This window comes from Contarinia nasturtii, unplaced genomic scaffold (genome assembly GCF_009176525.2).
Source record: "Contarinia nasturtii isolate CC-2019 unplaced genomic scaffold, AAFC_CNas_1.1 Cnas_scaffold_695, whole genome shotgun sequence".
Lineage (NCBI taxonomy): Eukaryota > Metazoa > Arthropoda > Insecta > Diptera > Cecidomyiidae > Contarinia > Contarinia nasturtii.
The window spans coordinates 4962044-4988643 of record NW_022198046.1 but is presented as its reverse complement, the minus strand read 5'-3'; the positions used below and the strand labels follow the sequence as shown (position 1 = coordinate 4988643).

Here is a 26600-nt window from a genome sequence, read left to right as displayed (position 1 = left end):
GAAAACATCGTCTTTTTGGCTAGCCTTTTAAAAAATCTTCTTTTTTTCATCTTCTGTTCAGTGCATTCATAGTGGCTTATCAATCTTGCCTTGCTATCGGATTGCGTATTCAAGGATTACAGTGTGAACAATAATTGAAAGAATTTTGAGTGATCGTGAAAAGTCAGTGCTTTTTATGTGATTTTTTCTTCGAATATTCTCCCTTCATTTCGTTCAATTCGAACACTGGATTAATCAGCTTGAAAGCTATTTCCACATTTCCAATGACATTTTTTTTTATTGGTTCCAATGAAGAAGAGTGATGTGAATTCAACATTTTCAAAGGGTGCCTATTACACTCGATATTGTGTTTATAGTGATCAGAAAATATGAAATTTAAGAAAAAAAAATTGATCAATCGCCACTTTCAAGACAAATAATTCAAGTGTGATGGGTGCCTTTAAAATGTTTGTTTTCAGTATGAATGAAAAATTAAGAAAAAAATCTCAAGTCACAAACTATACTCTCTTTTGGACTATAAAAAGAAAATTTCGTATCAAAATGTTATATAACGCTCCTCGCATAAAAATGTCAAAGAAAACGTTGGCCTGTATGAGCAACGTATAAATGGAACGAGTGTGAATTGTTTTTGTTTTAAAGAACATTTTCCACCTACGCAAATTTGCAGGCGAAAATCTATGAGCGACCGATTCTCCGATTATTTTCAGCATATATATTTTTCTATTTAGTTAATTTTTCCATGAAAATCACAATTTGATTGCGATATTATGTTGCATAGTAAATTAATGATTGATTGAAATAAAATAATAATCAATATACGTAATCCTTTTGCAGACTGGCGACAAATTCGAAAGTTATCGGTGTATGTGTATGTGTGAAAATATTTTGTATTTGGTAACACTGTTCTGAATGTGTTTTCAAATTGGTCAAATAGCTATGTTACGCAAATAGAATTCCTCAGATCCCAGAAATAAAAAAAGAACCGCTCACCGTTGCGAACGAAACCAACGAAACTTGAATACAACAGCGACTTATATTGCATTGAAGATTTTTTATTTTTCTTTTTCTTATTCATTTTCTTTATTCTCGTTCGGTGCGCGCATTCCCAAAATAAATCTCTTGCCCACCACCACACACCAAACGATCTCGACCGAAAATCGACACATCACTGCGATTTCGCATCTCGACCGTGCTGCATCGCGTTAATGTTGGGCTCTTTTAATTTTTGCGTGTAGAGTTTTTTAAGCTAACTTTTTCTCGACTTTTTTTTAAATTTTCAATTCAGGTATATTCAAGAATTTTTTTTTTCTTCAAAGTTGATAAGTTTTTATTCAAAAGTGTGTCAGTGTACAATTAAGTGACACTTTTTTACGATTTTACAAAGTGCTATTGAGTTATTTCATCGATTCACATTTGCAACCTTATATTTCGGCGAACATTTGTATTCGAATTTTCATTTAAACAATTGCGCGTGAAGTTTTTTTTTTATTTAGAAAAAGAAAATAATTTGAGTTCGAAAGTTGAATGGTTCTTTTTGTGTAAGCACACTTGTTAAATTTATGTGATAACTGTGGACAATTTTACAAGCTCATCAATTGTAATTGCAATCCAATTTCGAAATAATATTTCGACGATGTGAAAATGTGTTCAAAAATAATACATCACAAGCATAAATTACGCAAATATTTCAAATGGTTGTTTTTTTTTCTTGACGAAAAAAAAGAAAAAAAAAGAAATAATTTCCTCAATTTTTTTTTTCATAGCTGATCGTTTTCAACATCAGGTCCAACCTACTTTTACATCTCAGACATATATTTCTCATACGAATACCGCTCGCCGCGAATTTGTTACGTAAACATAAAAATAGCTCACTTTTTCATAACAAGTGAGTCATACATTTTCACGCAACCACGTAAATAATTAACGTATTCGATTCAAATTTTGCTTCGGACTTTCAACATTTATTTTTAAATGGTATAAAAAAAAAAACAAAATACGATAATTTGGAAAAAAATCAAAATCTCAAAAAAAATTAGGCGAGAATCCGAATTTTGATTTTCTCTAACAAAATATCCAGCTTTTTTATATTTTTGACTGATTTTTTTTTAACATTCGTTTCAAAAAAAAAAAAAAAATATCGTCCGAATAAAATATTTCGTAAATTGGTCAGCGCACATACATTATGTTGACTGGTGATCACGGTACAGTTTTTCAAGCTCCGAAATTTACACTCATCGATTTGACTTCGGTGGCTATTTATAGCCGAAAATCAAATCACATCGCCACACGGAATGAAAAACTTTATAAGTGGAAGGCAAATTTATCGCCTATCTATATTTAGGACTAGCGGAGGCAACAAGAAATTTTCGCGCATATGCTAAGACATATTCAGAATGATTTTATGTGAAATGAATTTAAAAAAAAAAGGAGAGCAAATCCTCCGAACAAATGTTTTTCTCGTCGAATCAACATTCCAATGTATATACTGCAAAACATTTAACGTTCAACTGTACTTGTTTACGCAATCTGTTGATTTTCTTTCATTTTTTAATTTAAATGTCGATCAATCCTCCTGTACAGCAAAGAACATATTTAATTCATATATATTTTTTTCAACGATTTTTTTTTTCAGGGAGGCGATTGGGCTCAAACTGGATTAACGAAATACAAAATTATTCTCAAAAGAAAAACGCACACGTGTCTTTAGTTTTTTTTCTCTGTGTATACATTGTTGAACCGTTAGTTTATCGAAAATGGGCAAGCCACCGCCAAATCAAGAAAACGAAGATCCAACCCCATACCTTTTCGTTTCTCTCGAACAAAAGCGTATCGATCAATCGAAACCATACGATTCGAAGAAAGCATGTTGGGTGCCAGACGAGAAGGATGGTTATGTCTTGGGTGAGATCAAGGCCACCAAGGGAGACATCGTTTCCGTCGGAATTCCAGGTGGAGAGGTATGCAAAATCGTACACAAACAAAAATCATTTTCTCTAGTGATTTATTATCATTTCCTTGTTCGACCTTTTTTTATTTATAAAACCTCATCATGAACACATCCATTAAAAAAAAATGTTATCCATTTAAAATCAATTTCACTTCTCATGAGTTTAGACTAGAAATGTTAAGAAAGAGGACGTTGGTCAAGTCAATCCACCAAAATTCGAAAAAGTCGAAGATATGGCCGATTTGACCTATCTCAACGAAGGTGCAGTTTTGCACAATTTGAAACAACGTTATTACTACAAACTCATCTATGTAAGTATCAATGATCAAACTTAACTAATTTATTTCTTCTTTTCTCTTCCACTTGTCTGTCATCTGCGTCGATATGTAATACAAAATATATCTTGAACTTGGAAAATCTATGACAAAACGCGTATTTTTTATTTCTCTGGTGATTTTGAACATAAAAAAAGACCAAAGATTTCAAGAAAGATTTGGTTACACAAGTCAATCCACCAAAATATGAGAAGGCTGAAGATATGTCAAACTTGACATATCTTAACGATGCTTCTGTCCTTTACAACTTGAAGCAACGTTACTACCATAAACTTATCTACGTAAGTTGCACGATAAAAGATCAGTGTTTGGCACCGTTTCTGTTTCGTGTTATGTGCAATGACTTCGTTTTCTCCTATTCATGAAGTACAGACAAATTCATGATTGTGTAAAACCAAAGTACCGCACTCAATGTACCCCACCTTTTTTATCGTTTCATTTTACATTAGAATACACCATATTAGAAATAACTAACAATCTCCATTGATCGTTTGAAAAAACTACAAATTTTACAAAATTAAATTGAAATTTAATGGACACGATTTTGAATCTTAGCCTTAAGTAGATTTATTTAACATATTTCTCAAAAAAAGAAACCTCACTAACAAATTTCATTGATTTTTACAAATATTTAATCACCAGCTGGACAAATGACATTGCCGGTTTTCAAAAGAAAAAAAATTACTTCAACTTGCATCTTTTGTTACCCCTTTTATCCACTTAGATTAGATCTGTTTTGTGATCTCATTTCCGTAGTTTTATTAAAAGAGTCAAACTCCAATAATTGACCAATAGGAGTACGACTTTTTTTTAAAGATAGAAAATCCATTTCGTTACTGACAGTGAACGATTACTTAAACTGTCCAGAAAAATCACCACGATTCCTTGCATAAAAGTGTGACCAAAATAAATACTTCCCCTCGGACGCACGATTTTCCATTCTCCGATATCATATTTAAATAAAATCTAAATATGTGAAAAATGGTTCGCCTACAAAAGATATAAAAATTATCATGTAGCGAACGTGATACCCTTTTTTTACTGTTTGTCATAGATTCGTTTTTCGTATTTTTCTTTTTCTTCAAGAAAAAACGTCAGTCACGTTTTCATTTCATACGAATCGCATTTTATAATGCGTTTTCTATTAAATGAGCGCCGAATGATTGGGTTATTGACGAAAAATCATATCAATTGCCCATAAATTCAATGACTGTACTGTTTTCTTTGCATCACATTGTAAAACAATTTACTAATTTGATTTCTTTATCACAAATACCAAATGTCTATTTCGACCTTAAAACAGACTTACTCCGGTCTTTTCTGCGTTGCTATCAATCCATACAAACGCTACCCAGTCTATACCAACCGTTGTGCCAAGATGTACCGTGGTAAACGTCGTAATGAAGTTCCACCACATATTTTCGCCATTTCTGATGGTGCCTACGTCAACATGTTGACCAACCATGAAAATCAATCTATGTTGATTACTGGTGAATCTGGTGCAGGTAAAACTGAAAACACCAAAAAGGTCATTGCCTACTTCGCCACCGTTGGTGCATCGCAAAAGAAGGATGCCGTTCAAGAAAGCAAGGGCTCATTGGAAGATCAAGTCGTCCAAACCAATCCTGTACTTGAAGCTTTCGGTAACGCCAAGACCGTCCGTAACGATAACTCGTCACGTTTCGTAAGTATTTAAAACAAAAAAATGAGACAACATACGTCACAACATATGGCTAAATTGTTGTTTTCGAATAATCAACAGGGTAAATTCATCCGTATTCATTTCGGTCCATCTGGTAAATTGGCTGGTGCTGATATCGAAACCTACTTGTTGGAAAAAGCTCGTGTCATCTCCCAACAATCTTTGGAACGTTCATACCACATCTTCTACCAAATCATGTCTGGTTCAGTTCCAGGAGTTAAAGGTATACAAATCGGAACTTTTTATTCCTTTCGAATTCAAATGCACCAATTCAAAAATATACAGCACACATATGTTAGGAACTTATTTTAAATTGTTGATTAGTTTTGCGAAGGGAACTTTTTTTTTTTAATTTTTGTTTTTTAAATATAAAAATTTGCTGATGAGTCATAGTCTGCAGAGCAATTGACAGCCATATATGTAAATAATAATCAACGTATTTTATTAGCATCATTCGTTTACAGAATTGTTTTTTTCCCTTAGAACAGTACTAGACCTTAGTATCATTTGAAATGACTAACCAAAACAAACAGAGATATCTCCTCAATATTTCGAAAAACGAAACAATTTCTAATGGAATTTTTTTTCATGCACTTATATTTTCCGTTGTATACTATGTTTTCCCAAATTTGATCATCAACTCCTGACACCTATGTACTACTTTTACCAAATCCACAACAAACAAAATACACATCACATTTGTCCATGAATAATGTAGAGTATTGTTTGCTCTCCAACAACGTCATGGACTATCATGTTGTGTCACAAGGAAAAACCAGCATTCCAAACGTTGATGATGGCGAAGAATTCTCATTAACCGACGTAAGACATCGGCTCGTTTTTTCCACTTCCCCACGTTTTTTTCGAGTTTTACTTATAATGTTAACTTTAAAACCCAATGGTCTTCTCGCACACGACATGGCTGACCACAAATAATTTTAGGCATTTTCCCATGGCACAAACTCAAGACATGATGCCAGATGTTATTTTAATGAAATCACTAATTTAGATTTAGTTGAGTTAGTTTTTTTTTTTACTGAATAACATTATCATAAAGATTTAACACCACCACCAACACAAAGACCTATGTAACGGTTTTATTTCCCTAATATAATACTCAGAGTATTTGATGCTGTCTAACAACATAAACGACTATCGTATTGTGTCACAAGGCATGACAAAAATACCTGGCGTTGATGATGCAGCAGAATGGCTTGAGATTGATGTAAGACACAGCCCAGTTTCAGTCTTATTTTATTTTAACAACATAAATACTATAAAACTTTATCTACATTTTAGTGTTTTTGTCATTTTTTTTATTATGCATGCCGCTTTAGAAAAAGACAATTTATTTTTGTTCTCAATCAGCAAAATTTAGTTGATAAGGTCAAATGAAAACAAAAAAATTAGTTCAGGAATGTGATTGATTATTTTATTTATGCACTAATGTTATATTGTGATGAATGTGAAAAAAAAAAATACACAACAGAACTGTGCTTTTTGGGAACACACATTTCCACTTATCCTACTATAAGCCAAGGTAAAACAAGGATTCCTGGTGTCAACGATGGTGACGAATTTGAATTGGTTCATGTAAGTCAGTCGAATTGTTCATCCATCTGCAATGCTAAATAAATATGCCAAAATGTGTAAATATTTTCCCAAAACAATAATGAATTGTACAGTATTCATAGCTGGGAGCTGGAACGTTTGATTCGAATAAATTAAATTCAATACAATTAGCATATTTAAAATCGAAAAAGAAGAGCATGACACCAGGAATTCGTTTAACCAGAATGTAGAACGATTGGATAGCTTGAACATCTCCTGCTCCTGGCTATCGGGCGTTTTTTTTTTGTGAAAAATTTTTACATTCCCCGAAACCCATGTATAAAGTGTAAATAGTACATACCAAAACAGTTCTTTATCAAATGAACTCATTAGAATAATAACGAATCTTTGTTTTACAAAATAATTGTTTGTTATTATTCTAAAGGGCGTAAATATCGTGACGAACAATCTTTCTAAAGAAAAACATTTTTTACGCTAAATTAGGAGGAAAGATGAAAGTATACATCGAGACAGAAACCATTCCATACTCACATAGACAATCAAAAATCAAGCAAATTGTGGGCGAAATTATGTTGATCACAATTTTTTAATCATCGATTTTTTTTTTGTTTTCTTTCGTTTTCGTTTTTATGATTCTGTCATTCAACAACAGCTCTGTGCTATTTAAGCGACAATATCTACGACTATTACAATGTGTCTCAAGGAAAAGTCACTATTCCAAGTATGGATGATGGTGAAGAATTTTCGCTCACCGATGTAAGTTTTGTGTATTGTGTATACATGTTGATTTGACTCAACTTACCACATGCATCGTGTTTAATTTGTATCCACCTCTTGGACCCAAAACCAATACGGTATTCGAATTTAGTACACACACCAAACTCAAAAAAAACAACAACTCAAACGTTTAACAACAGATCGAAAGACAAAATATCGTTATCCACGTTCGGAAATGAAACATCAAACTAGAACGAAACAAAATTCGAACGAAGTAGCTAATAAATGAGTAGCATTACATTTTAGCAGCGATACCACCATCAATTTTACCCATATATGTAAAAACAGATATCCCACAACCATCGATTTACTTTATGATGAATATCCACCAAATATGAAAATCTGTATTAAACAGAAATCTACTTGAACTTATCGTCGGTGCATTCAATCTGCAATTAGATCTGCAATTTCTGCGTGCATTCCCTTTGAACTGATCCAGACGAAGTTTAAAACAATATATTTTTTTTCATTTAAAAGTAACAATGGATATAAGTAGTTAATTTACCAACAGTCGATTACCTCAATTCCACTTTCATATCAAACCTCCTTTTCCATTTGTATATGAACCCGATCAATGTCGTTGAATCGATATTGATAATAATCATAGTGCATTAGTTTATTAGACACACTATTCTGAATAGACAAAAATGAGCATTTTAATGTTGAAAAAAGGCTAATTTTTGTCTTTATTTGCCGGAAAAATAATCAAAATGAACAAAACTAACTAATTTTTATAATCCACATCAAAACACTTTGACCCTGTTCGCATGCATTTGACTACCTTGATTTTATCTCGATGATTTTCTTTTTTCTTACTAAAATGTTTAACAAAACAGATTTTTTTTAATAAAAATAAACAGATTAATAATTCATATTTATCGCATATTTCATCATCGAAAAAAATATAGCAAGCCTTCGATATCTTGGGCTTCACCAAAGACGAAAAGCAAGATGTCTACAAAATCACTGCCGCTGTCATGCACATGGGTGGTATGAAATTCAAGCAACGTGGTCGCGAAGAACAAGCCGAAGCTGATGGTATGGAAGAAGGTGAACGTGTCGCCAAATTGCTCGGCTGCGACACCCAAGATTTGTACAAGAACTTGTTGAAACCACGTATCAAGGTCGGTAACGAATTCGTCACCCAAGGTCGTAACGTTGTTCAAGTCAACAACTCCATTGGTGCCTTGTGTAAAGGTGTTTTCGATCGTCTCTTCAAATGGTTGGTCAAGAAATGTAACGAAACTCTTGACACCAAACAAAAACGTCAACACTTCATCGGTGTATTGGATATTGCTGGTTTCGAAATCTTCGACGTGAGTATTTAAATGCGAACAATTGGCTCGCAATTTGGATTTAAAAAAACAAAATTTATGGTTTTGATGGAAGTAAATGAGAATGAAAGTGGACATTTTTACACTGTAAACAGACACATGCTCATTCACTTCCGCAGCCAAATATCATTATTATTATTTTTACTTTAGGCATCTCTCACATTTTGCATTCCAATAGTTTCTGATTTAAATTTGATTTGTCTTTCTGATACAAAGAACGGTCGCATAGGATGGTCCACTTTTCAAATTTTATTTCCCCAAAATTGATATTTCAATAGGTTGCAATCACAAACGAAATTTTCCAATAAATTTTCATTTTAATTGCTTCAAATTATAGTATAATGGTTTCGAACAAATTTGTATCAACTTTACGAATGAAAAATTGCAACAATTTTTCAACCATCACATGTTTGTGTTGGAACAAGAAGAATACACACGTGAAGGTATTCATTGGGAATTCATTGATTTCGGTATGGATCTCTTGGCCTGCATTGATCTGATTGAAAAGGTGCTTAGCAAACGTATAATGCAAAAGATTTTATTTTGCGCGTTCCCTGTGAATTTGATCGTTTTATATCCATGTCTATAGTTTAGTTCTGTATGTTATGTTGTTTTTTAAATACTCAGAAAATCAATGTGAAGGAAAATACGAGTTGCGATGGAGTAAAGTAGGTAACTCACTTCGTTTTTGTTAATCGTCAATCGATCTATGTTTCATATTCCTTTGGTAGACCTTCAGTAGATGTAAATTTTTAATCTATTTGTGTATTATATTCCACAGATAATTTTAGTCAATTTTGGATTCATTTTTGAAATCGCATTGTAGCTGTAGCCTTTGGTAGTTGTTGGTAAAAAAAAATATTTTAGTACATGTCTCCTTTCGATAGAAACTGAAAACTCATATCATATTTTGTCCCTCCATTGTCCATGTAAAAAAAATAGTCTTAAAATGTCCAATCTATCAATTTATTTATTCTGTTATGTTTAAACAAACTTAAAACTTTTGACATCCCATGAATTTGTAGTACAATGGTTTCGAACAAATTTGCATCAATTTCACCAACGAAAAATTGCAACAATTCTTCAACCATCACATGTTTGTGTTGGAACAAGAGGAATACAAAAAAGAGGGTATCGATTGGGCATTCATTGATTTCGGAATGGATTTATTAGCCTGTATCGATTTAATCGAAAAGGTATTATTGATTTTCCCATAGTTACACATTCTGCACGAATGTTTCTTCAATTGACGGAACAAATATACGAAAATATTCACCAACTGATGCACAAACATCGAATTTGAATTGTTGAATGTTTGGCCGAGAAAAAAATAGTCGGAAGATAAAAATCGGTGTGCATCAGAACCTGTCAATTGTTGCATGTTTCTGTCATACGTTTTCTTCATTGACGATGCATTGATGGACTTCATACAAAAATCTCCCTACCACAATCAGCATTAAGAATGGACTTTTTATTGATCTACTGGTTATTCATGAGCATAAACTCCATCGAATGGGAATGCTACCGTTTGATTTCCCATCAAATTCTTGTCACTATTATTATTTATTTCCCAATTACCTATAGTTTCTAACTCATCCCAATCATTTATTAATTTCAATACTTTTTTTTTAAAACAACTTTTCGGTTTCGATATTCCATTTTTGTGACATCCTGGAAAAAAAAACAACACACATACATAAACAAAAAAACACGCTATTTTCTCCCATATTGATGACTACACATTTTAATTGGCTTGATTCTTCAAAATCTGATCGGAATGAAAAATTCTGCGGAATCGTTGTGCTCGTAAAAAAAAAATTGACAAATAACAGTACAACGGTTTCGAACAATTGTGTATCAATTTCACCAACGAAAAATTGCAACAATTCTTCAACCATCACATGTTCGTGTTGGAACAAGAAGAATACAAACGTGAAGGTATTGAATGGACCTTCATCGATTTCGGAATGGATCTTCAACAATGTATTGAACTTATTGAAAAGGTATTGAGATCGCTTCTGGGAATAGCTGAAAACACACACAATTACACGCTCCTAACACTTATACTGTGTGACAATCGGTTTTTATCCAATAATCCGTTTAATTTAAGATAATTAAGTTAAGCTACTAATACTATTTATTGCATTTTATGATGAACAATAATCGTTTAGCGTTTTCCCAAAACGAAATGTGACTCCAAAGGGGAAACAATGAACCGGTACTAGATCAATTTCAAAAACAGAAACGTTGTTTTACATTTATTCTGGTACAGTTGAATGGTTTTAATCAGCTATGCATAAATTATACGAACGAACGGCTCCAACAATATTTTAATCATACAATGTTTATATTGGAACAAGAAGAATACGAACGCGAAGGTATTCCATGGACATTTATTGATTTTGGAATGGACCTTCAAGCGTGCATCGATCTTATCGAAAAGGTGCGATGATGATGATGACATCAATATATTTCAGTAGAAATTCCATTAAACAATCATTTTTTTTTCTAGAAAAAAAAGTTTTCACAGTTTTCTCTAAACTCTTAAAAAAAATTTCTAATCAGAGAATTTTGAAACAAACAAAAAATATCGAATTGGAAGGACAACGTTTTATTTTAGTAATTTTGTATTGAGTAATTGAATTTTGTAATTTCAAATTGTATTAGTAGTTCCGTAAATTGTAATTTCAGTTGGACATTTATGCGTAGCATTGAAAATACGAACGAATTTTTCGTTGAAATGTAGCTATATTGTATTAAAACCATAGTACTGTACACTGTTTAATTAATGTGCAAAAACCTACTAATCAAAATTTGTAATCGTGATAATGCCTAACATCAACGCTATTTCGCTTGAGCAAGGTAAGCCAAATGAAAATAAAAATGCACTTATATGTAGTTCACCGTTTGTGGTGAAAATGGCTTTTATACATAGATATTGCTTGCAGTTTGTTTGTGAACATTGTTTTTGTTTAAATCTGGAAAGTTGTTTTCGAAGTATTCTAATGCAATTGTTTTGTCTCTTTCCTGTCAATTGATACAAACAGCCAATGGGTATCTTGTCAATTCTTGAAGAAGAATCTATGTTCCCGAAAGCCACCGATCAAACCTTTGCTGAAAAATTGAACACCAACCATTTGGGTAAATCAGCTCCATTCCGTAAACCAGCACCTCCAAAGGCTGGCCAACAAGCCGCTCACTTTGCAATTGCCCATTATGCTGGTACTGTCGGTTATAACATCACCGGTTGGTTGGAAAAGAACAAGGATCCATTGAACGACACCGTTGTCGATCAATTCAAGAAATCATCAAACAAATTGTTGATTGAAATCTTCGCTGACCATCCAGGACAATCAGGTGGCGGTGAACAAGCTAAGGGCGGTCGTGGTAAGAAGGGTGGTGGTTTCGCCACTGTCTCATCATCATACCGTGAACAATTGAACAACTTGATGAACACATTGCGTGCCACTCAACCTCATTTCGTCCGTTGTATTATTCCAAATGAATTGAAACAGCCCGGTGTTATCGATTCTCACTTGGTCATGCATCAATTGACATGTAACGGTGTGTTGGAAGGTATCCGTATTTGCCGTAAAGGTTTCCCCAACAGAATGGTCTACCCAGACTTCAAACTTCGGTAAGTTTTTGCTTCCATTCCGCATATACAAATCTCGATCAATTCATTCTATCGTTCAATTTTTATTAAATTAAAAACATTTTTTTTTTGGATTAAGTAGATTATTTTTTGAAGACTTAAGACATTTTTGTTTTGTTTTTGAGAAAACTTTTTTTTATTATTACGGTTTATCATGTCCATTGTCGAATATATCTCTCTAAGAGAGAGACAAATGGAAAACAAACAAGCACAACTGATAAAATGAACTTTTTGTAGTTATATGATTATTGCACCGGCTATCATGACCGCAGAAAAAGACCAGAAGAAAGCCGCACAAAAATGTTTCGATTCGGTTGGTTTGGATCCAGACATGTATCGTATTGGTCATACAAAGGCGAGATATTTTGAAATTCTCTATCCCCACTATGTCTTTATTTGTTTATTGGTTATACCATCTATGGTAATCACAGCCCTTTTCCAATCTGGACCACATATGAACCAATCTATCAATATCTCTCTGTGTCAATGTTTCGCATGACTTCTCAAATCGTTTGTAAACATTTTTGATACGAACATTTTTTATATCCCTCGTATTTCGAAACATGATTTTTTTTACACTTTTTGATATTTTTGATTTTTTTTTTTTCCAATAACAACGAATATTTTTGTTTTGTTATGTCGATCCACCCAAATTTTTCATACATCTTTTTTGAATGAAACGATTCATTTTTGTTTTCATGAACATTTACATTTATTTGTTGTTTTACTGTTCCTGTTTGTGAACAAATGTCCTATTACTGTTAATTGCATTTAAAACATAAAACAACCACACTTCATACGAAATAGATATAAGATTCTTGCTGCTCAAGCAATCGCTGGAGTTACAGATCAAGTGAAAGTGGCAAAAATTATTTTGGAGTCGACCGGTTTGGATCCAGAATCGTATCGTCTTGGAAATTCAAAGGCATGACTATTACTATTATTGCCTATTCCTCAAATTTTTAAGCATTTCTTGAAACAAATTTTGTTTGTTAAATTTCTGTTAAGCAAGTAGTCACTAGTTTTTGCTCTCCCTTTCCGTATACACACTTTTTTCTGCACCCCACCAATTCATTCTACAAGTTAATGTTCATACGAAGAAAACAAACAATCAGGTTGATTCATTGAAATATGAACTAGGTTAAGCCACACTGGCTCGTTGGACTTGTTTCTTATTATTTTATTTTTGTTTCGTTTTCGTTATGTTTTTTTAATTATGAAAAAAAATCCTTTTTTTGGCATTTTTCCCTTTCCCCTACACCAGCTACCAAATTCTCTGCCCAAAACAATTGGTCGGTGTTTCAGATCCTAAGAAGGCTGCTGACATTATTTTGCAATCCACTGGATTGCCAGATGACGCTTTCCGTCTTGGAGCAACAAAGGCACGGATTATGTTTTCAATTATTTTATTTTTTTTTTGTGTATCTCAATTCGCGCTGCTGCTACACAGTTTTTTTTAAGTTGTTATTTAATTGAGATTGTGATTCTTTTCTAACGACGATTTGTAAATAGGTGTTGTGGCCATCTCTCTCAATATTTCTAATCGACTGATCAACTGAAGCAAGTTCAATCACAGTTCTCAAATCGCATTTCAACAACATTCACTTGAGACTGCAATCAATGCGATTTGTAGACTTGAACTATCTTCGTGTATAGATTACATACATCATGCTCACAAATATGCCACCAAAACAATCTCATCTTCGTGTTGCATTCGAATGACAATTGCAACACATAAAAAGATTTAAAAATCGTGAAATCTGTGTCGTAAAAAGGAAAATACTCCCAAGACATCGTCTACACATACCATGAATATGACTCAACTTGTGTACACCATTCATTTATCACATTTGTTTGTTTCACTCAAAGCCTTTTTGATAGTGTTTTTTTAGATGTTTGACGGTTGTTGTAGTTTTATTATTATTATTATTTTTTTCGAGTTTGTAAAAAAAGGAACGCTGCGTATTTCCAGCACCTTTATGTAATTGTAGTTAGTCGTTTTATTTAATGTAAGACATATTCCTTAGTTCAACACCAACGGTTTATCCAAAAAAAGACATTGATAAACCATCGTTTTTAATTTTAGCTTCCACACTCGCATTGAACAGAACATGTTTTATACAGACCACAAAAACGTGCTGTTCGTATTGATGCGGTTTAGATCATAAGCCCAGTTTTCCCACGTAGTTAACTCATAAGTTGTAATTTTAACAATCACATATTTGATCTCATCTTTCTTTTCCATTTACATAAATGTTTGTTTAAATCCAATCATACCACACACAAAATAAACACAGATACTCAATTCTGTGCGCCAATAAACTAAAACCGCCAATAACTCCTGAAAAGGCTGCTAGAATTATTTTGGAGCACCTTGATCTTGATCCTGAACAATTTCGATTTGGTAACACCAAGGTACTGAAACGCCATATCGTAGTTCAAATTGCACGCTATACTTTATCATTTTTTATTTGTTTACTATTTCGTATGATCAACCACAAAAAAAAAAAAGAAACCAAATGCTTAACACGCTCCATGCCACATTTCAACCCGCTTTAACCGAAAAAAAAAGAATATTGAAAAAATCATACCAAATGAGCTCAGCTCTCACTTGGGTGGATTTTTTCGTTGCTTTGACATTGTTACACTTAGCTATGAACATAATTTAATCGGTATACTATTTTTCGGTGTTTGTCCCTGTTCTGCGCTCTCTTTCGTCTGTTGAAAATCAATTGCAAACGTATAGGTATTCTTCCGTGCCGGTGTCTTGGGTCAAATGGAAGAATTCCGTGATGAACGTCTCGGTAAAATCATGTCATGGATGCAAGCCTGGGTCCGTGGTTACTTGTCACGTAAAGAATACAAGAAAATCCAAGACCAACGTCTTGCCCTCCAAGTTGTCCAACGCAACTTGCGCAAATACATGCAATTGCGTACCTGGCCATGGTGGAAATTGTGGCAAAAGGTCAAGCCTTTGCTCAATGTTTCACGTGTTGAAGACGAAATTGCTGTAAGTATAAAATCATATAATATTGTGCAATGTTGTTGATATGACGAAAGCTTAAAACGAATTCGGATTTATGCCACACATCCCATTCAGTTGCATAATGACTCGATATTCAAACTACCGTTTAAAATTTTCAACATACCGTAACATATTAAACTGTGAAATCAACTCAATTCTAGCCATAAATTTATTCGCGCCATTACAAAATCGGTTGCTAGTTTTATAAATTTAGAATTTTGATGTTGCTTCTTGATTTGTGCAGGTGAATTAATTTATTTTAAGCGCGTAGGATGTGTATCATATGATGATTTTCAATGGGAGAAAAAAAAGTATTTGGAGAAAACGATCGAATATGTTCAGTTCAGTTTCGACATTCATCAAATTCAGGTCGAAAGCCGAGTTTTTTGAATTCGTTTTAAGCAAATCGACTGATTTTTGTCATTTTGAAATTGTGAATGAAAAAAAATCCGTCTATTATGGATTTCATTGACGATAATTCTATATTGCTGCAGAAATTGGAAGAGAAAGCCCGTAAAGCTGAAGAAGCCTTCGCCGCTGAAGAGAAATTGCGTAAAGAATTGGAAGGACTTAACTCAAAATTGTTAGCCGAAAAGACAGCTCTTTTGGATTCATTGGCTGGCGAAAAGGGTTCATTGCAAGAATACCAAGAAAAATCTGCTAAATTGCAAGCCCAAAAGAACGATCTCGACAACCAACTTCGTGTAATTATTTCTTTTATTATTGAAACCATTTTTATCTGTCAATTTAATATTTCAACTGATTTATAAACAGGACACACAAGATCGTTTGTCACAAGAAGAAGATGCCCGCAACCAAGTGTTCCAACAAAAGAAAAAATTGGAACAAGAATGCTCAGGTTTGAAGAAGGACATCGAAGATTTGGAACTTAGCGTTCAAAAGATTGAACAAGATAAGGCCACCAAAGATCATCAAATCCGGAATTTGAACGATGAAATCGCCCACCAAGATGAGCTCATCAACAAATTGAACAAAGAAAAGAAATTGCAAGGCGAAACCAACCAAAAGACCGGCGAAGAATTACAAGCTGCCGAAGACAAAATCAATCACTTGAACAAAGTGAAAGCCAAACTAGAACAAACATTGGACGAACTTGAAGACTCATTGGAACGCGAAAAGAAATTGCGCGGTGATGTTGAAAAGGCCAAACGCAAGGTTGAAGGTGACTTGAAATTGACACAAGAAGCCGTTTCCGATTTGGAACGTAACAAAAAAGAACTCGAACAAACCATTGCCCGCAAAGACAAAGAATTGTCATCTCTCACCGCCAAATTGGAAGATGAACAATCCGTTGTTAGCAAGAGCCAAAAACAAATCAAAGAATTGCAATCGCGCATCGAAGAACTCGAAGAAGAAGTTGAAGCCGAACGTCAAGCTCGCGCCAAGGCCGAAAAACAACGTGCCGATTTGGCTCGTGAATTGGAAGAATTGGGCGAACGTTTGGAAGAAGCCGGTGGTGCAACATCAGCACAAATTGAACTCAACAAAAAACGTGAAGCCGAACTCAGCAAACTCCGTCGTGACTTGGAAGAAGCTAACATTCAACATGAAGGTACATTGGCCAATCTCCGCAAAAAGCACAATGATGCTGTTGCTGAAATGGCCGAACAAGTCGATCAACTCAACAAATTGAAGGCTAAGTAAGTACAGTTTTATTTTGGAAATTATCTTTCTATATATTTGTTAAATTTTAATGATTCATTCGAGAGAGAGAAAAATTTCATGGACTAAAATCTTGTGTCTATTGAAATAAATTGAAATTAAAATTTAGAGCTGAGCACGATCGTCAAAGCGCACACAATGAACTCGTTAATACTCGTACCGCTTGTGACCAACTATCACGCGAGAAGGTAATTACTTGTTTGCATCTTTTTTATGAGAATACAAACAAGATGAACACTTTCGACATCTACAAAGTACAAACACAAAAAACCATCCTTTCGGTATATGTTATCCTTCGTGCTCCAGCCAAATATTCATATTATTTTTATTTTATGAAAACAAACCCCTTTGAATTTAAACCAAACAAACCAACCAAACAACCAAACAAATAAATCCTTGATCCGCATTAAATCTAAACCATCACCTTATTTATTGTAACATAGAGCTGAAAAGGAAAAATCCCAATACTTCGGTGAATTGACTGATCTTCGTGGAAGTGTTGACCACCTTGCCAACGAAAAGGTATATTCTGACGACTGACAAACATGCTTCTAAATGCCTACGCAATTCTATCGAAATTTCTTTATATCCTAATCCACAATTCTTTCCTATGCTGAACTTGTATTAACACATATACTGAAATACGCACCACACATATACATTTATAGATACATACACACACAAACACACACATATTTAGCTAAATGCAATGCGATGCAAATTTTATTTTGTAATTTACAATGATTTTCTATACTAATCGGTATTTTAAATGTATGACGTGCACGTACATATAGGCTGCCCAAGAAAAGATCGCCAAACAACTCCAACACACCTTGAACGAAGTACAAAGCAAACTCGATGAAACCAACCGCACTCTCAACGACTTCGATGCCCAAAAGAAGAAGCTTTCAATTGAAAACTCAGACCTCCTCCGTCAACTCGAAGAAGCTGAATCACAAGTTTCACAATTGTCGAAGATCAAGATTTCGCTCACCACACAACTCGAAGACACCAAACGTTTGGCCGATGAAGAATCACGTGAACGTGCCACTTTGTTGGGTAAATTCCGTAATTTGGAACACGATTTGGACAACCTTCGTGAACAAGTTGAAGAAGAAGGTGAAGGCAAAGCCGATTTGCAACGTCAACTCAGCAAAGCCAACGCTGAAGCTCAAGTATGGCGTACCAAATACGAATCGGACGGTGTTGCTCGTTCAGAAGAACTTGAAGAAGCCAAGAGAAAGTTGCAAGCACGTTTGGCCGAAGCCGAAGAAACCATCGAATCACTCAACCAAAAATGCATTGCATTGGAAAAGACCAAACAACGTTTGTCAACCGAAGTCGAAGACTTGCAATTGGAAGTCGACCGTGCCAATGCTATTGCCAATGCTGCCGAAAAGAGACAAAAGGCATTCGACAAAATTATTGGCGAATGGAAACTCAAAGTCGACGATTTGGCTGCTGAACTTGATGCATCACAAAAAGAATGCCGCAATTACTCAACCGAATTGTTCCGTCTCAAGGGTGCATACGAAGAAGGACAAGAACAATTGGAAGCTGTCCGTCGTGAAAACAAAAATCTCGCCGATGAAGTTAAAGATCTTCTTGACCAAATTGGTGAAGGTGGTCGCAACATTCACGAAATCGAAAAGGCACGCAAACGCTTGGAAGCCGAAAAGGATGAACTTCAAGCCGCTCTTGAAGAGGCTGAAGCCGCTTTGGAACAAGAAGAGAACAAAGTATTACGTGCTCAACTTGAATTGTCGCAAGTACGTCAAGAAATTGACCGTCGCATCCAAGAGAAAGAAGAAGAATTCGAAAACACACGCAAGAACCACCAACGTGCCCTCGACTCAATGCAAGCTTCACTTGAAGCCGAAGCTAAAGGAAAGGCTGAGGCGTTGCGCATGAAGAAGAAGTTGGAAGCCGACATCAACGAACTCGAAATTGCTTTGGATCACGCCAACAAGGTAAATGAATTTTTATTTTAATTACTACGCAACGTAGAATAAATTGTATTCAAAAATTTCTTTAATTTTGTAATGTATTTTCAATAATGAATGTAATTTCTTTTTATAATTTTGTTATAGGCTAACGCTGAAGCCCAAAAGAACATCAAACGCTACCAACAACAACTCAAAGACTTGCAAACCGCTTTGGAAGAAGAACAACGTGCCCGCGACGATGCTCGTGAACAACTTGGCATCTCTGAACGTCGTGCCAACGCACTCCAAAACGAACTCGAAGAATCACGTACATTGCTCGAACAAGCCGACCGTGCCCGTCGTCAAGCCGAACAAGAATTGGGTGATGCTCACGAACAACTCAACGAAATCTCTGCCCAAAATGCATCGATTTCAGCTGCCAAACGCAAGTTGGAATCAGAACTTCAAACATTGCATTCAGATTTGGATGAATTGTTGAATGAAGCCAAGAATTCTGAAGAAAAAGCCAAGAAAGCCATGGTTGATGCTGCCCGTCTTGCCGATGAACTCCGTGCCGAACAAGACCATGCCCAAACACAAGAAAAATTACGCAAAGCCCTTGAACAACAAATCAAAGAATTGCAAGTTCGTTTGGATGAAGCCGAAGCCAATGCACTTAAAGGTGGCAAGAAAGCAATCCAAAAATTGGAACAACGTGTCCGTGAACTCGAAAATGAATTGGATGGTGAACAACGACGACATGCCGATGCCCAAAAGAATCTCCGCAAATCAGAACGTCGCATCAAGGAATTGACCTTCCAATCAGAAGAAGACCGCAAGAACCACGAACGTATGCAAGACTTGGTCGACAAACTTCAACAAAAGATCAAGACATACAAGAGACAAATCGAAGAAGCCGAAGAAATTGCCGCTCTCAATTTGGCCAAATTCCGCAAAGCCCAACAAGAACTCGAGGAAGCTGAAGAGCGCGCTGACTTGGCTGAACAAGCCATCAGCAAATTCCGTGCCAAAGGACGTGGTGGTTCAGTTGCACGTGGTGGAAGCCCAGGCGTAAGTATCTCTTCTATTTGATTCAATGAATAGTTTTACATTTATTTTGATTTCCACAAACCAAAAATTTAAACCGCGATTACTCACCAAAAAAAAACATGAACGCGAACGAAACTGTAAAATCGATTTCATTTTTGATTATATAGCAAACAGCAAGTAAAGCCGTACCACTGGTACGCAAGAGTGCGCTGGAATAATTAGTTAATCAGCATTTGTAAGTGAATTTGAAAAAGAATGAAAAACCAAAGCCATCAAAATTCCTTCCCCACACACACACAAATGACTGTTTTAAATGTTGTTGAATGTGCTGCTTAAAAATATCTCTCTCTCTTTTCTCATACATAGTATACCCACATAAAATTTTGTATTTATATTGATTATTATTGTTATTTCATATCTCAAACAATTGTTTTTTTTCTAATCGATGCACACACACACACACATTTTCTGTGACGAATTTTTTATTTCTCACCAAATTCGATATATTTTATAGTCTCACTCTTGCACACCATTCTTATTACACTTACAAAACAATTCAGATTCAGAACAAAATAATTGAAAAGTGCACCACAAAACGTGCTCCTTTTTGTAGTATTTACACACGTCGTACAAATCTAATACTAAAGAAACAGATGCAACCAAACAAAAATTTAAAACAACAGAAAACAAACAACAATTACTACATAAAACTGTTAGGTATACAACGTCACTTCATATCGTATTGAGTTAATTGTTCAGCAATAAATATTACCCCGATGCTTTAAAATATTCCTATAGGGTGTATAGAATATTCATTTATTCATTCGTTGAATCATTTTGTACATTATTGTTTTTTTTTTTTTTTGTAAAATTTCAATTAAATGCCAGAATTTCTAATCGAACTATTTGTTTACTCTTTTACAGCCACGAGCACAATCTGTAAGACCAGATGGATTTGGCACCTTCCCACCAAGATTCGACCTTGCACCTGAAAACGATTTCTTCGCTTAAATTATTAACTTAATTTTTTAAAATAATCCAAAGAAAAAAAAAATTTCATATACGCAGAATTTAAAAAAAATGATACATTACAAAGAAAAAAAAAACTAGAGACATCATCGAACGGGCGAAAATCGAAACGAGCTGCATACGTCAAACGTATCGTCCCAACAAATATTCTAATTTTTACTTTTTAAAAATCGAAATTTTTATGTTTTTTCATCATTTCTAATATACACATACAGACAGAAAAAACAAATGCCGACACACATATTTATGATTTATAAACAGAAATGCCAACTTCATTTCCATATCATTATCGCATCAAAAGTATAGAATGGATTCAATTGATTTGTTATCTATCTAAACCAAGAATAAAATACACATCGATGAATAATGTTTAAATTTAAAAAAAGCAAACTTGTATTTAGTTTTACAACGTTTTACATTCGAGTAGTTCGATTTTGATCGGAAAATTTCATCAAATAAAAACATAAAATCTAAAGACACACGTGCAAATAAAGAAGCCCAAAATACCACGAACCGATCTAGATCGCTATTTCGACTGTCGAAACAGTATAATCCATTTATATGTGTGACACTTGAGAAAATAAAAAAAATATTTAATTTACAAGAAAAAAATATATCTGTTTTTTTATTTTCCACATACTAACTAAAACTACTAAATTTAATAAAAAAGATTTATCGAAATTATTTTTCAGTGATTAAATATCTTATTTTCCGTCTGACAATTGGTTTAGTTCTTCGGAAGAACTTCTTCCTGAATAATAAATAATATAATAAACACACTATTTGATTTTGAAACTAATTTTACATATTACGGAGCCACAGAATTCAATAGTACGAGTACAAGCCTTTTTTGCAATTGATTCGAGAGATAATCGATATTTAAATTCAAAGGGAATTATATTCAATTTTTTTTCCGTAATTAATTGTCAAACATTTATTTTGCCGCTAAAAATTAATGTTCAGCACCTTTCACGTTATTCCGGTTTTCATACGAAAATTAATATTTTTGGCAACTCTTGATTAATCTCAAAAACTCGGGCCTAATAAATTTAATTTCAATTAACACTTTTAGTTCATTTCTGCATATCTTTCACAAAAAAAAGCAGTTGAATTTCATATTGAAATTAAATACATTTGACTCAAACTTAAATTGTTTTCAATCTGTTTTTGTTCATTTTATTGCGGAATTGTTCATTCATTTTTTTTTTGTATCTGTTTCTTGTGTGTCAAAGCGATTTGATTAAATAGCTTGGATTACAAGATTGCACTTTCCGGTAAATTTTTTGAAAATCGATGGATTACACATAATACAATTGCAAACAAAGCCCCAACTTTTCTCAATAATCTCTCGCCTGCTATGTGGATCTTTATGATTTTCAACGATAATGTAAGATATGTAAAGTTGATCCCCTTTATCCATCTTTTTACTTGTGTAGTAAAATTGCTCGTTCGCAATTTGATCGTGTTGAATATTTGGTGAACAATGATTGAATAAGGATTGAACCTGGTTTTAATACCAAAAAAAAATATTATTTTTTAAAAACTTAATAGTCTTTCGAAGAAGTATTTCTTACCAGTCCTACACACTGTGATTCATCATCAACGAAACAGTTGGTCTTGATAACTAGAATGTGGTGGGCGATCAAATGCATGAGAAAACGGCGTTTATTTTCATCTGAATTCTTTGTATTTTCATTAGCAACGAAAAGATTACGAAATTCATTTCCGACGATTTTAATTCGATGTACGGTCCATTGTATCCAAACGAACGAGCTGACAATAGCAAATTAAAGAAGAATTGGTACCTCGATTTCGAGTTAAGCGTTGATTCGAGTCATTGTTTACTGATCAACATTTGTTCTACGCATTTAATAAGCCCGGCCACATTTGTCATACCATTTGTTGTAAATGCTTCGATGGCCATTAAAATTGAATAAATAACGATTTCCAGACGAAAGTCCAGTTTTGTTATGAATGTATTACACTCCCATTTGTGTAATTTGTTACGATTCTGACAGTCCTTATCGCAAAACAATGCCTCTGTACAGTGTACATCCTCCACACGAAATGAAATCGTTATCTTCTTCAAAACAAGTCGAGCATGTACGAAGTTTTCTAAGGCTAATTACATATAGGTAATCTTCTTCAATCAAAATGATTTGTTTAGCTGGAAGGTCATACTTTGAAACTATATATCGACCGTATAGTTCACTCTCTTTGATCTCCACCACATGGGCCATGGATGGGTGTTGTATGCTGGCCTCGTAGCTCAGTTGGGGTCTCTTCCTCAATTTTTTCTGTATTCTTATTCAATACTTCTGTCCATGTTTCTTTGTCAATTTTCACTTTCATTTCCTCTTCAACTTTCATTTTAATCTGTTCTACCAGTTTTGCAAGTTTTTCCATAAAAAATTTAGGAAGATTTTCACTTCGTTTTACCATTCTGATGTTATTCAATGCTTGTTGGTACTCTTCCAATTAAAAAAAAAACATGCTGCTCTATTTGCGTATGCTAAAGCGACATGTATTGAATCGACTTCTGCGAATCGTAAACTTTCATTGCATGTAGTAGTCCAGTGCAACTAATGGACAAATAATCGAGTTTCCAATCTGAGGTTTCGTTGTTGATAATTTCATTATCTTTGCCATCTGGAACTTCACTAAACGATTCAACTTCTCGACTGGGCCGATTTCTATGATTATTGCCGAATGCAGAGTCAAAAAGATCAACATAACATTTTTTCCCTCTTTTTGTTGTTTCTGTTTTCCACAAATTTTTACTTATATTTTTCATTTGCCTCTCTCCTTCTTCATAATCTTCCAACAATATTTGTAATTGTTGCTGTTCGATCCTTTCATATTCGATTCTCTGTTCATCTTCCATTGTAATTGCATGCAAGACTTGGGACTATACGATAAACATAGAACATGTCACACTATGATTTTAAGGTTATTTGTTGTGGTTATTCATTGGCAGTGCTGTTCTAACTGTTGTTCTAAATTACTCTCATATGTTGTCGCATGCAAATGGGCTCTTCAAATTGAATAGCCTTATATTTACATTTTGTGCTGTTTCGCCATAACATTATATAGTACAATTTATGGATTACAAAAAATGAAAAACAGCACTCAGGATGTAAACGTTATGTCTACTCAATTCAATCATTTCGTTACACTGAAACAAATTTGTAAAGAGAGTCCAATTTATATGTTATCTATTATGATTGAATGAAATCAAACGGATCATTTTAAGCATATCTTTTATATGAAACAACTGAATTTCACATTGAAATCAAATAATTTTTATTAAGTTTTAAATCATCTTTTGTTTTAAATAATTTCGAACCCATTTTATGCTTTATAATAATCGTCTCATGAATTTGTTATATCTTTTGTTGTATTTTTGGTGATTTTTTTAGTGCCTTTTTTGGCGGTGAATCTCGTGATGATGATTATAACGCATCATAACTTTCGCTTGTATCGTCTTCTCTATCCATCGTATTCTGTTCAGTTAACGACATCGCCTTATATTCAAGTATTACAGCTTCTTTCTTTTTTTCGGCCTTAATCCGCCAATTCATCATTTCAATTTGTTTAGGAATAATTTCTAACGCAGTTCTGACTAAATTGATGTCGCTTGCATGCGATGACATGTCAGGAGTACTATGTGCTCCATCTTCGGATGATAGTACATATTCAATTGAACAAGAAGAGGCAATAGATATATCATCAGGCCAGTAGTCTTTTGGCATTCTACGATAATTACGTTTGACTATTTCGAACTCTGTTAGTAAATCGGCAAATAATGCTACACTACTTTCTTTTTCTCTTCGTGACTGTTCAGTCAGCTGCCTTGAAAGAATTGAGTCTGATAATGTTGATATTATGTCTTCACTTCTTAATGGAATGCTTAATGGTCTGAAATCAAATTCACTTTCTTCTTTTATATTGTCACGGGTACTCATTCTTTCACATTGTTGGCGTATCTCTGATGTTACTAGTGGAGTTATATCAAATGTCTTACTTGTTGTTGTATCTCCTTTTTGTTGTGGTATTCTTGGTAGCTTTTTTCTCGCACCTTCTGTTTGTGGTATTGTTGGTAGATTTCTTCTTATTGCACCCTCTGTTTGTGGTATTGTTGGTAGATTTCTTCTCATTGCAGCTTCTGTTCGTCGCCAATATCCAAACCTCACATAGTAATATATCGAATCGATTTCCTCATATATCATTTCGATTTCACCATCTGTTGGTGTAGGTAATACATCGTCAGGTATAACTTCATATATTGTATCTTTTTGTTCTTCTGACATATCGTCTCCAAAACGTGTATCTGTTAGAATTGGTATAAATTTATCAATGGCCTTAACTGTTGGTACTGGTGTTTGTGGTAGCTTTCTTCTTATTGCAACTTCTGTTTGTGGCCAATATCCAAACCTCTTATAGTAATATATCGAATCGATTTCCTCATATATCATTTCGATTTCCTCTTTTTTCGGTTTAGGTAATACATCGTCAGGTATAACTTCATATATATGTTCGCTTGTATCTTTTTGTTCATCTGACATATCGTCTCCAAAACGTGTATCTGTTAGAATTGGTATAAATTTATCAATGGCCTTAACTATTGGTACTGGTGTTTGTGGTAGCTTTCTTCTTATTGCAACTTCTGTTTGTGGCCAATATCCAAACCTCTTATAGTAATATATCGAATCGATTTCCTCATATATCAATTCGATTTCCTTTTTTTTCGGTTTAGGTAATACATCGTCAGGTATAACTTCATATATATGTTCGCTTGTATCTGTTTGTTCATCTGACATATCGTCTCCAAAACGTGTATCTGTTAGAATTGGTATAAATGTTGGTACTGGTGTTTGTGGTAGCTTTCTTCTTGTTGCATATTTTTTGTGTAGCAAAAAGTCTTCTGGCATATGAATTGTACGTGTTGGTATATGTGTACGGTTAATTTTAGGTTTTTTCCTTGCTAATATACGTTCTCTTAGCTTGATGAATGCTGAATCTGATGAATCTGAGGTATCTTCTTCATTTGGTGTTTGTGGTAGCTTTCTTCTTGTTACAATTTTTTCTTTATATTGCTTGCGTGTATCTAATAATTTTATTCTGTGGTTAAAATCGTCTGTTTGTGGCAAAAAGTATTTTGCATATAAACTTTTGATTATCTGATTTCGTGGTGTATGTGTTGGTATTGGTGGTAGCTTTCTTCTTCTTGCATCTTGTTTTTTTAGCCTAAAGTCTTCTGGTATACGGTGATCAAATAACCTTTTTACTTGGTATTCTTCTACTGTTGATATACGTTCTTTTTCCTCGATGATGAAAGCTTCTTGTGTACGGTGTACTGTAGGTGTTGTTAAACGTTCCGATATATGATCATGTAAACTTTTGATTTTGATGTCTGTTACTTCTGATAAATCTGAGATATCTTCCTCATCATGTGTACGGTGCACTATAGCTATTGTTATACGTTCTGAATCGGATGATGAATGTTCCGGTATACGTAGACAAGTAGCTTTTGATGTATCCGAGATGTCTTTTTCATCTTGTGTAC

At 34.1% G+C, this 26600-nt stretch overlaps 2 protein-coding genes across 34 annotated transcripts; one reads left to right on the top strand and one right to left on the bottom strand.

Annotated features, from left to right (window-relative positions):
* Nucleotides 1-1160: 1160 nt before the first annotated feature.
* Nucleotides 1161-21646, top strand: LOC116341384 (myosin heavy chain, muscle). Of its 33 annotated transcripts, XM_031768441.1 has the most exons (18): nucleotides 1161-1285; nucleotides 2633-2957; nucleotides 3115-3258; nucleotides 4586-4966; nucleotides 5045-5207; nucleotides 5703-5806; nucleotides 8242-8649; nucleotides 10500-10670; nucleotides 11715-12304; nucleotides 13587-13704; nucleotides 15069-15332; nucleotides 15842-16051; nucleotides 16122-17008; nucleotides 17474-17552; nucleotides 17825-19000; nucleotides 19121-20026; nucleotides 20173-20240; nucleotides 20930-21646. In XM_031768441.1, the coding sequence occupies exons 2-17, from the start codon at nucleotides 2754-2756 to the stop codon at nucleotides 20221-20223; spliced, it is 5856 nt and encodes a 1951-aa protein (XP_031624301.1). In that variant the 5' UTR covers nucleotides 1161-1285; nucleotides 2633-2753; the 3' UTR covers nucleotides 20224-20240; nucleotides 20930-21646. The 33 variants fall into 33 exon arrangements, with proteins under 33 accessions (XP_031624301.1, XP_031624273.1, XP_031624291.1 ...); XM_031768413.1 differs by lacking the exons at nucleotides 3115-3258; nucleotides 5703-5806; nucleotides 20173-20240 and adding exons at nucleotides 3420-3563; nucleotides 7209-7312; XM_031768431.1 differs by lacking the exons at nucleotides 3115-3258; nucleotides 5703-5806; nucleotides 13587-13704; nucleotides 17474-17552; nucleotides 20173-20240 and adding exons at nucleotides 3420-3563; nucleotides 7209-7312; nucleotides 12560-12677; nucleotides 17140-17218.
* A 2667-nt stretch (nucleotides 21647-24313) lies between these two features.
* On the bottom strand, nucleotides 24314-26594 carry LOC116341242. Its single transcript, XM_031768188.1, has 2 exons — nucleotides 25182-26594; nucleotides 24314-25139 (listed from the first exon to the last, which is right to left on the bottom strand). Exons 1-2 carry the CDS (start codon nucleotides 25963-25965, stop codon nucleotides 24487-24489), a joined length of 1437 nt encoding a protein of 478 aa, XP_031624048.1. The 5' UTR covers nucleotides 25966-26594; the 3' UTR covers nucleotides 24314-24486.
* Between the last annotated feature and the right edge of the window lie 6 nt (nucleotides 26595-26600).

Coding starts and splice junctions, on each gene's coding strand:
- LOC116341384 (XM_031768413.1), top strand. CDS start 2,754: ATGGGCAAGCCACCGCCAAATCAAGAAAACGAAGATCCAACCCCATAC. Junction 4,967..5,044: donor ACGATAACTCGTCACGTTTC/GTAAGTATTTAA, acceptor AATAATCAACAG/GGTAAATTCATCCGTATTCA. Junction 19,001..19,120: donor CTTTGGATCACGCCAACAAG/GTAAATGAATTT, acceptor ATTTTGTTATAG/GCTAACGCTGAAGCCCAAAA.
- LOC116341242 (XM_031768188.1), bottom strand. CDS start 25,965: ATGCCAGAAGACTTTTTGCTACACAAAAAATATGCAACAAGAAGAAAG. Junction 25,140..25,181: donor AGAAGCTGCAATGAGAAGAA/ATCTACCAACAA, acceptor CAATAAGAAGAA/ATCTACCAACAATACCACAA.